General features: G+C 52.8%; 2 protein-coding genes across 2 annotated transcripts; both read left to right on the top strand.

Annotated features, from left to right (window-relative positions):
• The first annotated feature begins 1,757 nt into the window (after window positions 1-1,757).
• Window positions 1,758-2,505, top strand: LOC122412402 (SH3 domain-containing protein C23A1.17-like). Its single transcript, XM_043421879.1, has 2 exons — window positions 1,758-1,977; window positions 2,038-2,505. The coding sequence occupies exons 1-2, from the start codon at window positions 1,975-1,977 to the stop codon at window positions 2,503-2,505; spliced, it is 471 nt and encodes a 156-aa protein (XP_043277814.1). The 5' UTR covers window positions 1,758-1,974.
• A 973-nt stretch (window positions 2,506-3,478) lies between these two features.
• LOC122412403 (uncharacterized) lies at window positions 3,479-7,264 on the top strand. The gene has a single exon (XM_043421880.1). The coding sequence runs from the start codon at window positions 3,479-3,481 to the stop codon at window positions 7,262-7,264; it is 3,786 nt and encodes a 1,261-aa protein (XP_043277815.1).
• The last annotated feature ends 4,212 nt before the right edge of the window (window positions 7,265-11,476 follow it).

Genomic DNA, 11,476 nt, shown 5'->3' on the forward strand with positions numbered 1-11,476 from the left:
AGAAAAAACAAATTCCCGTCAACAACCTCGACATTTTTTCATACATGAACTCCAAATTTATTTACGTTGAAAAACACATCCGTACACAGATACAAAATCTTTACAGAGATGTCGTACTACAGAGGTGTAATCTCGAGCGTCAGGTAATCCAAAACGCATTAAACACAGCCCCTTTGTTCCCGGAAAAATTCGCCACAACAATCATGAAGGCTCACGGATATATGGCCGTAGTATTGGGAGAAGTTGCCCACATCATAAAATGTACACCTGTCGACTGTAGCATCCGCCGGACCAAGGAATGTTACAACGAACTTCCAGTAACGTATCGGAACGAGTCCCGTTATTTATCACCAATCTCGAAGGTTCTTCTCAAAGCAGGGACCCAAATCGAGTGCGATCCACTTCTTCCAGCATTGTACAACATCGATAATAACTGGTATCGGTTCAGCCCGCAAGGAGTCCCAGCTCAAACCCCTCAAGTACTTCACCCGACTGCACATCCATCGTGGAATTACAATCCGATCGGAGACTTAGCAGTTTCTGGAATATACACAGTAGAAGAAATTAATCAATTAAGAGATCGCATCATGTTTCCAGCTGAAAGAGCCGCTCTCCTCAACACTATCGCTCGCGGTTCTGCCGGTTATCCAGTGGCAGGAGGAACAATTGCAATACAAAATTTATTAAGTACCGAGGCAATTGAACAACTCGCGGAAGGTACAATTAACAAAATTTGGCATGGTTTGGAAAAATTCGGAATAGTAAGCTCCGGGTTCTTCGCCATAGCGTTTATCTTCAGCATCGTAAAAGCAGTGATCGACATCATCATACAGGGTTACACCCTTCATTCTCTCTACGGTTGGAGCGTCGCATTAATTGGCGCAATTTGGAATTCTATAACTTATCTTTTAATCACACGCCACTACAAGAAAAACAGCCAACGGGAAAATTCATATGAGATCCCGCGTGAAACAGAACTTTCGGAGGTCGTCTCACAGGAGCCGAAGTAGTAGAGCTATGCCGCTTCCGCCGCATGTAGGAATCTACCTTACCGACCGTCGGTAAAGTAGATTCCCTGCTCAAACCCAAACAAACCCAAACGGTCGGTAATAAAGATGGCCGCCCAAACCCAAACGGTCGGTAATAAAGATGGCCGCCCAAACCCAAACAAACCCAAACAAACCCAAACATTGAACTGAGCTCTAACCCAAACAAACCCAAACAGACCCAAACAAACCCAAACATGTGATCGAACTGAGCTCTAACCCAAACAAACCCAAACATCGAACTGAGCTCTAACCCAAACAAACCCAAACATGTGATCGAACTGAGCTCTAACCCAAACAAACCCAAACATGTGATCGAACTGAGCTCTAACCCAAACAACCCCAAACAAACCCAAACATGTGATCGAACTGAGCTCTAACCCAAACAAACCCAAACAAACCCAAACATGTGATCGAACTGAGCTCTAACCCAAACAAACCCAAACAGACCCAAACAAACCCAAACATCGAACTGAGTTCTAACCCAAACAAACCCAAACAGACCCAAACATGTGATCGAACTGAGCTCTAACCCAAACAAACCCAAACATCGAACTGAGCTCTAACCCAAACCAACCCAAACATGTGATAGAACTGAGCTCTAACCCAAACAAACCCAAACATCGAACTGAGCTCTAACCCAAACAAACCCAAACAAACCCAAACAGACCCAAACATGTGATCGAACTGAGCTCTAACCCAAACATGTGATCGAACTGAGCTCTAACCCAAACAAACCCAAACATCGAACTGAGCTCTAACCCAAACATCGAGCTCAAACATTCAAAGTCCGCGCGCCGTATAGTTCGCGTAAATGCCGATAGATGGCGATTTGGCTAGTGGGATCTCTCGTGTGCGAAGCCTCGGCTGGACGAGCATATAAGGCGGCGAGTATCGCTTGGATTTCAGAGAATTTCCAGGAGCGACAATGGTAAGTCTATCCCATAATAATTCTCTCATGTACCTTTTTTGAAATCACCACATTTTGCAGGTGTACAACAAGGTGTGCTTGTGCGGCATGCACGAGTGGGATCCCCGCTTCGGCCGGCAGGTGCTGGACCTCCCGCTGCCGGCATTTGCGGGGATTGAGGAGCCACCACCCGCACCAGCACCATCCCCAGCATCAGCACCAGCACCATCACCAGCACCAGCACCATCACCGGCACCAGCATCGGAGGAGGGGAAAAGGTCTATCCTCGAGGACGACCTCTTCCTCTCCGAAGATGATAACCCTCCCGCTCCAAAAATGAAGCAGCCCTCAGGGGATGTTAAAAGAAAATCAATTCTTATCCCTCCCCTGAAGGCTGCTCCATCTAGGAAGAGGGTGCGTATTATCGTACCCAAGGGCCCTGCTAAAGAAAACGCCGACCCTTGGGTACGCAAAAGCACAGCACCGTTGAGACCACCCACTACGGCTCAACGGTTGCTTAAATGTATTAAAAATATTAAAAAAATTTAAAAAAATGTAAAAAATTTAAAAAAAATTAAAAAAAATGTAAAAAATTTAAAAAAAATGTAAAAAAATTAAAAAAAATAAACGGTCGTCAAAAAAGCGACCACCCAAACAAACTGAGCCTCAATTCTTTTTTTACCACTTTTATTCAAAGAGAATTTACATTTTCGATGGATGAAAAGTCACACTGGGCAAAATAGTCTTTCAACGTCGTCGTCGTTTCGGGGATGCACTCGGTAGAGTCCGCTTGCTGTCGGAGGAGGAGCCATGTTTTCAGCGCGCACGCGTTGTTCACCGCGCAGTGGGGTGGATTCCATCCGCTCTTGTGATTGGTGCACGAGTCGGTGGCGTTCGCGGTCAATTGACGGAGCGATGGGCAGGCAATGTCGTCGAGATTGTAGACCCGGGGTAGAATTTTCTCGAGACATCTCTTCTTCTCGAACCCCTTCACGTACACCTTGCTGGCGTCTCGTAGTCTGCTGAAGAAGATCTCGTGCGCCTCGTCATAGGGCACGGTGCCGCTGTTCCAGTTGAGCCCATGATAGTTTTCCTCCAACCACCGATTCTCGCTCTGGTACTTGGCCGGTAGATAGCTCCATCTGTGCGGCGACTCGAACAAATAAACCGACGGCTGGGCATCGTCTTCGAGAGCAACCATCGCCACCTCCTTGTAGACGAACTCGTTGAAGGGTCGCTTGAAGCCCTGGAAGTCCACCACGAACTCCATCCTCGAACTGATGCTTGCGAGTGGATGCTCGCCTCTTTTATACCTCCCACCTGCGTTGCTCTTTACCCCCACGCTCAACAGCCAATCGTTGCTCTCTACAGTCCCACCTCATTGCTATCCTGGAACTTTCTGGAAGCCTCCCACCTACGGTGGCTGACCAATCGTTGCTCGCTCCTCCCCCACCACCCAACCAGTCGCCCGGGTATAAATTCGGGGCCCGTCGACCGAGATGGCACAGTTCACTCGAGCACAATGTCAGCACAAGACTGCAGAGATATCGTTGCAAGCTGGGAGGAGGTGTTGCAGCTACTGAAGGATCGAGAGCCCAACGTCATTCATGAATGGATCAAACGATTGAAAAAGGTAATCGCTACGTTGGAGGAGTCTCAGAGGCTTGCCACCACTGGTCCGGAGCAGCAGAAATTCCTGTACGCCGTGGGGATTTTGCGGGGGATCGAGATCAAGCTGGGACTTCTGCTGAAACGTGGTCATGGCGTGCAAATTCGGGAGAGGCTGATCGATCGAGTCCAGTGGTCGGATCTGAACTCATCGTTCAAGAATGGCATCAGGGTGGGCGCGTTAACAAACTTGAAGCATGTGGATGTGGGGGCCTTCATGAAGGACTGCATGACGCATTTCCGAGCGAAAATCAACAACGTTCTGCAGAGTAAGGGATCGAATGCGGTCAAGGTTTACGCCGTGCTTGCCGCAAAATTCACCGTTATGAAGAATGATGAAGAGGTGTTCGATACGAAGTTCTTCAACACGAAGGCAGCACCGATCTTCGGCACCACTGATATACGCCGATGGTTCGCGGAGAACATTCAGGAGCCCATTCAGACGGATCTGGAGGAATTCGAGCAGCAAGGTTCAGGCTGGTCGTTGCATTCCATCATCAACATGACGCTGCACATCAACAAGTTCAATCCGATGCGTGGCAGCTCATACGTGGATCTGCCGGCCAAGATACGAAACAAGAACGCCTGCATCAACGTCCAGAACAACGACGAGCAGTGCTTCAAGTGGGCCATACTATCGGCGCTTCATCCTGTTCATGATTCCAACCGTGTCTCCGAATACAGACGGTACGAGCAGGAATTAAACTTTGACGGGATCGAGTTCCCCGTGGAGCCGCGTAAAATCTCCAAATTCGAGAAGCAAAACGAGATCTCGGTCAACGTCTACATATTGAAGAAGAAGAAGCATGACTTCGACGTGTTGCCCCTACACGTGACGGATGCGAAGAAGCAGCGACACGTCAATCTACTCCTCGTGCAGGACCATTACGTGGAGGAGGAGGAGGAGGGTGAGGAAGAGGATGAGGAGTGCTACGTGATCCCGAGGCTCCATTACGTGTGGATTAAGGACCTGTCTCGTCTGGTATCGAGGCAACTATCGAACAGGAATCACAGACTCCATGTCTGCGATCGCTGCCTCCACTTCTACCACACCGAAGACAAGCTGGCAGCACACGAAGTTGATTGCAAGAAAGTCAACAAGTGCAAGGTCACCATGCCCAAATGGGCGAACAGGATGCTCCGTTTCAAGAACCATGGGCACAAGGAGCGCGTACCTTTCATCATGTATGCCGACTTCGAGTGCTTGCTGAAACCGACCCGGGACGAGAATGCCTATCAGAGCCACGAGGCATTCAGCGTGGGGTACTACGTGAAGTGTAGCTACGACGACTCACTATCGCGCTACCGCAGTCACAGGGGGCCGAAGCCCGCGGAATGGTTCGTCAGGGAGCTGCAGAACTTCGCTCAAGAACTGGACAATGTTCACGCGAACCCTCGGCCCATGGAAGCACTGACGCGGCAACAGGTCCGAGAGTTCCACAACGCCACCGAGTGCCACATCTGCCAGAAACCCCTATTGGGCGGCGACCGAGTGAGAGACCACTGCCATCTGACGGGCAAGTACCGCGGAGCAGCGCACAACGAGTGCAACCTGAACTATCAGGACTCGAGGACCGTGCCCATCGTCTTCCACAATCTCACCGGCTACGACTCGCACTTCATCATACGGGAAATCGCCACATGCTTCCCCGGTCCAGTCGAGGTCTTGCCCGAGACGAAGGAACGCTACATCTCGTTCACGAAGCACGTTGCCGGCAGCGATGTGAAGTTTCGCTTCATCGACTCGTTCCGCTTCATGGCGTCGTCGCTGGAAAAACTAGCATCGGACTTGAGTGAGCTGCGGATCGTGAGGGGTGAATTCCCCCACCTGTCCGATGAGAAATTCGAGCTGCTCACGAGGAAGGGTGTGTTCCCCTACGAGTACGCCGACTCTGTGGACAAATTGCAGGATATCGAGCTACCGCCAAAAGCGAGCTTCCACAGTTCACTGACGGGCAGCGACATCTCGGACGCGGACTACGAGCACGCCAAGAGAGTGTGGGACGAGTTCGAGATCCGGAGCTTGGGCGAATACTCGGACCTGTACTTGAAAACGGATGTGCTTCTCCTTGCCGATGTCTTCGAGAACTTCCGCAACAACTCTGTCGCAGCATACGGCCTGGACCCCGCCCACTACTACACACTGCCAGGCTACTCTTGGGACGCGATGTTTAGGTACACCCAGGTCCAGCTAGAACTCCTCACCGACCCCGATATGCACCTCTTCGTCGAGCAAGGAATACGCGGGGGTATTAGCCAGTGCTCCAACCGATACGCCCGGGCCAACAACAAATACATGAGCGACTACGACGCCAATGAGGAGGCCAAGTATCTGATGTACTTTGACGTGAACAATTTGTATGGCCGAGCGATGATGGAGTACCTGCCGCAAGGAGGCTTCGAGTGGTTCACCGGCCATAACGTCGACTTCCTCAATGTGCCGGACGACTCGCCTGTCGGATACATCCTCGAAGTGGATCTCGACTACCCGGAGAATTGTCACGACTCGCACAAAGACCTGCCGCTGTGTCCCGAGCACAAGAGCGCCCCCGGCTCGAAACAGAACAAGCTCATGACTACGCTGGAGCCGAAGAAGCGCTACATCCTCCACTACCGCAACTTGAAGCAGGCTGTGCAGCAGGGGATGAAACTCGTACGCGTCCATCGCGTCTTGAAGTTCAGACAGTCCGCATGGCTACGACCCTACATCGAGCTGAACAGCGAGTTGCGAAAACGGGCGCGGAATGAGTTTGAGAAGAATCTGTACAAACTCATGAACAACGCGGTGTTCGGCAAGACGATGGAGAACGTACGCAAACACGTGACTGTGAAGCTGGTGAGGAAGTGGGGTGGGCGCTACGGGGCCGAAGCACTCATCGCCAAGCCGAATTTCCATAGCTGCTCCATCTTCGGGGAGAACCTCGTGGCGATTCAGCTCACGAAGACGGAGGTTTATCTCAATAAGCCGATCTACGTGGGGCTGAGCGTGCTAGACCTATCGAAGATCCACGTATACGACTTCCACTACGAGTACATGAAGCGGGAATTCGACGATCGATGCAAGCTCCTCTACACCGACACCGACAGCCTGCTCTACGAGATTCGCTGCAACGACATCTATGCCATCATGAAGCGTGATATTAAGCGATTCGACACGTCCGATTACCCGTCGAACAACCGGTTTGGCATGCCACTGGCCAATAAAAAGGTGATCGGCCTTATGAAGGACGAGTGCAACGGCCGCATCATGACCGAGTTCGTGGGCTTGCGCAGTAAGATGTATTGCGTCCGTGTGGAGGGGCGTGATCGCATCAAGAGGGTCAAGGGCGTGAAGAGGAGCGTGGTCGAGGCGAGCATCACATTCGACGACTTTCTGCGATGTCTCCGAGACAAAAAGGCGCAGCGGCGAGTGCAATGCGTAATCAGATCACGCTTGCACAATGTGTTTACGGAGAGGCAGTCGAAGGTGGCGCTCAGTGCTCACGACGACAAACGCATTCTTCTACCCGACAGCACGGACACGTTGCCATGGGGGCATTTCAGGGCCCAGCCACCACCACCATTGCCACCACCACCGCAGCTACCACCACCACTACTGCCACCACCACCGCCGCAGCTACCACCACCACCTGCGCCCTGAGTGGGGATGGCGGGTATATTAACAGCGAACTCGCAGCCGTTCTTCACAGCAGCACGATGGACACCGTCGAGAAGCTCAACAAAATCGCTCTGCTCGAGGATTTCCTGCCAACGAAGAAACTGACGGAGTTGTGCGTCAACAGCATATATCATGTCACCGATCTGAGGCAAGTCACTACGAAGTATGGCCTGAGAGCTGTCGCCACTCTCGACAACGAATCCCAAGTCTTCCTACCGAGACGCATCTCAACGGCGTTCGAGAAGGATCCGAAGATGTTCGAGCAGATGGCGCAAACAGTCGTCGACGAGTGATTGCTTCTGGAGTACCTGCCCGGCAAGATACCTCAAATTGAATTCAGCATCAAATAGTCGTTGACGAGCGATTGCTTCTGAAGCCGGCAAGATGCCACAAATTGAATCAAACACTTTTGATGAAAAAAAAACATTTATTGAATAAATTACAAATCGTTCTTATTTATCCAACTGTTGTGTGAATTATTGAATCCCAACCACTTAACGTATACTTTATCGCCGCGCTTCTTCAATACTTTCTCCACGAGATACGTGTCGGGGTATTTGACTCGTAGGAGCTCCTCTTCGTAGAATCCACCGGCGATGGGCTTGTCTTGATAGTCCTTTAGTTTGTACGTTATCGGCTCCGTTGACGTCACCACTCGGCTCACCGTGAATATTTCCGTCGTCCAGTTGGGGGTGTAGCCTTTCTCGAAGACGTGCTTGTTCTTGCTCACTCGAACCTTGTCGCCGAGATCGAACTTGGGCGCTCTGCGCCGGCGTGCGCGTGGCTGTCGTAGCAGCGTTTCGACATGATCAGCGGTCACTTCACTCGGTTTCATACCGATAGTACGATGTTTGCTGCGGTTGTACGCGGCTACGAGCTCGGGCAGAATGTCGAGCCACTTGTAGGAGCCGCGCAGACTGAACTGCAACCACATCTTGTTCTTGAGCGTGCGATTGAATCGTTCGACGATGGACGCTTTGAGATTACTGTACGTCGAGTAATGATTGATGCGGTGCCGGCTCATGAGTCGCTTGAATGGCGCGTTGTAGAATTCCTTGCCTTGATCGGTCTGCAGATTCCGCGGGACTCGGCCCTGACGGAACACCAGTTCCATCGCGGCAGTTACATCCTCGCCGGTCTTTCGCTTGACGGGCACGGCCCACGCGAACTTGGATAGCGCGTCGATGATGGTGAGCAAGTACCTGACACCTCGGTTCTCTCGGGCATACGGTTGCATCTCCACGAGATCCGTCTGCCACGTCTCGTCGAGCCCCCGAGCCTCGAACTTGCGTCGTGGGTAATTTCGGCGTGCCGGTTTGTGCAGCTCTTCCACCAATCTCTCACGTTCATTTTCCATGCAGCAACGTCTCGATTACCTCGGAATTGCGTTTGGCTAACTTCAGAGTCGTTTCAACGTTACCGTCCAGTATCCGTAGCTTCTCATTCACTTGATCCCGCAGAATCTGTATGTTCACTTGCACTTCGTCGGTGTCCTCTCTCAGGCGAGTTGTAGCGTGCAGCAATTTGTTCAGCGTACTCAAATTAACGGCGTCACTCGGTTCACTCGCCTCGGCGACGTTGCACAGTTTCTTGTTATCGACGTCGTACTGGCCGTCGGTTGTGAGCTTGAATCCAACTCCTGGAGGACCACGCGTACCACCCTCGATTCGTCCCAATTGACGTCCGAACACATCGACGCTCATTGTTCGACTGAGGTTTCCTCGCGCGCGCCTACTATATGACGATACCGGCCTCGCGCAACTCCTCGATGATCGAGACGATCTCGTTGGTGTGACTGGGATTGCCGGCCGATCGCTCGGCCAGCAGCAGACGCAGACGATCGACCAACTCGTTCGGATCGTCCCAGTACACGTAATCCATTCGCGTGTTCCTTCGCGCGACCTTGTATCGTGGCAAGGCACTACCGGTCTTCTGCCCGACGAAGGGTGCCACGTAGTTCTTGTACTTGCTGCTGTTTTGCTTGCGAATATCCTCGTCCGGACTGTAGTGTTTCCTGTAGGCGTTCGTACTTCGCAGAATCGTCCCATACGTGTTACCGTCTTCCGCGCTAACGAGACGAGAGTCAGGCTCCTTTCGGAAGAGCAGTTCGAGCAACCCGACGCTCGATCGGTACTTGGCATCACCCACGACGATGCTCCCCGTCTCGAAACGAATGGACGAGTCTCCGATCATCGTTCTACCGTCCGGCATTTTTCGAACTCCGTAAGTCGTGTCGAGATACTTCTTCCTGTTCGTGTTGAGCATGTGAAGATATTTGCTGACAGTCGGCACTTCCTCCTCCAGCACGTCATAATATTCCTCGCGCGGATCAGCGAGGCTCTGTTTGATTTCGCCGACTGCGGGGCTGCGAGCCTCGTGAAGCCATTCACCGACTGCGGGACTCCGTTTGGTTGCAGGACTCTCGCCGACTGCGGGACTCCGTTTGGTTGCAGGACTCTCGCCGACTGCGGGGCTGCGAGCCTCGTGAAGCCATTCATCGACTGCGGGACTTCGTTTGGTTGCAGGACTCTCGCCGACTGCGGGACTCCGTTTGGTTGCGGGGCTGCGAGCCTCGTGAAGCCATTCATCGACTGCGGGACTTCGTTTGGTTGCAGGACTCTCGCCGACTGCGGGACTCCGTTTGGTTGCGGGGCTGCGAGCCTCGTGAAGCCATTCATCGACTGCGGGGCTGCGAACCTCGCGTCGTTGAAGCCATTCGTCGACTGCGGGACTCTGTTTGGTTGCGGGCCATTCAGCCGGCTCCGACCACTCTTCCGCATCGTAGTATGCCGTTTTGAAGGAATTTTCCATCTCATTAGGCTTCTTATGTGCATTAACGAGACGTTCGAGCGGCTGGACGATTGGTTTGAAAGTTTCGTCGAGCGCCCTCTCCATCGATTGCTTGTCAGCCTTCAGAAGCGCGTACTTGCGTTTAACGGCATCCCTCATCTTCTCCAGCTGGCTGAGCGTTCGTTTCTCGGCCCTCGCACTTCGGCCGTCCATGATGTACTGCGCGGAGTCACGCGGTGCGCGATATATTTATGGCGAAACGGTCGAAGCCCTTTCTGTACCTGCCGGATCCGCTACCGCGCTCCTTATCGATTACGAGGAATCCGTGATCGGTGTCGTTCCAGCAGGCGGAGCACAAGTCTCTGAACCGCGCGTACGGCATGTCCGTGTTGACGTGATCGTCGTAGACGTGACGCAGGTTCATCTCGTCCTGGCGAAAGATCACCAGGAGATTGACGTTATCGCGCACCAGGTGCTTGGGAATCTGAGCGTACGACTGACACAGGTAGAAGCAATCGACGTTCTTGTGACGGCCCATGCAGTAGAAGGCTCTGACGTTGTCCTGCTTCTCGCATGCTATGTCGTCGAACACGATGATGGAATTGGGTCGCGCATCCTCCGGCGACACGACTTGATCGTGCTCGCTGAAGGCAAAGTACTCGATACCCCGGAGCGGTGCGAGGAGTTTCTCCAGCAGTCCGTACTTCGGTTGATTCAGCGACTTGGAGTATACGTAGACGTTCTCGAATCGCAGTCCATTGGGATGCGTGATGAGCGCGAGCAGCGCGTTGGTCTTGCCGCAGTTGGACGGTCCGCAGAAGACTGCGCGTATACTGGCGGGCAGTAACTCTCCGTGACGCGTGCGCGGTGCTCGTTGCTCAACGAGTGCGTCGAAATTCATCACCGGTAACTTGCGCGTGTGCTCGCGGAAATCCATGACTGAGTCGTCGGGGGTATAAATAGAGCGCTTATATACCCTCAGCCACCATTCATCGGCGTGATGCGCACTGGACGAGGTCTCCTGAACAAGTTCATCAACCGACTGCCCATCGAACTGCACGTGCCGGGCTATCAGTACTGCGGACCTGGCACGAAATTGGCCGAGAGACTGGCTCGAGGTGATCCGGGAATCAATCCGTTGGACGCAGCGTGCAAGGAGCACGATATCGCGTACTCGCAGAACCGCGAGAACGTCGAAGCGCGCAACACTGCGGACCGACTGTTGGCCGACAGGGCGTGGCAGCGCGTGTTAGCGCGGGACTCCGGTGCGAAGGAGAGGCTCACCGCTTACGTCGTAGCGAACGCCATGAACGCAAAATCGAAACTCGGCATGGGCCTGAAGCGGAAGACCGCGACCCTCGCCCAAATTGTGAAAGCTGCCTCGCGATCGAGCGGCAATAATTC

The sequence above is a fragment of the Venturia canescens genome, chromosome 6 (assembly GCF_019457755.1).
Source record: "Venturia canescens isolate UGA chromosome 6, ASM1945775v1, whole genome shotgun sequence".
Classification (NCBI taxonomy): domain Eukaryota; kingdom Metazoa; phylum Arthropoda; class Insecta; order Hymenoptera; family Ichneumonidae; genus Venturia; species Venturia canescens.

Coding starts and splice junctions, on each gene's coding strand:
- LOC122412403 (XM_043421880.1), top strand. CDS start 3,479: ATGTCAGCACAAGACTGCAGAGATATCGTTGCAAGCTGGGAGGAGGTG.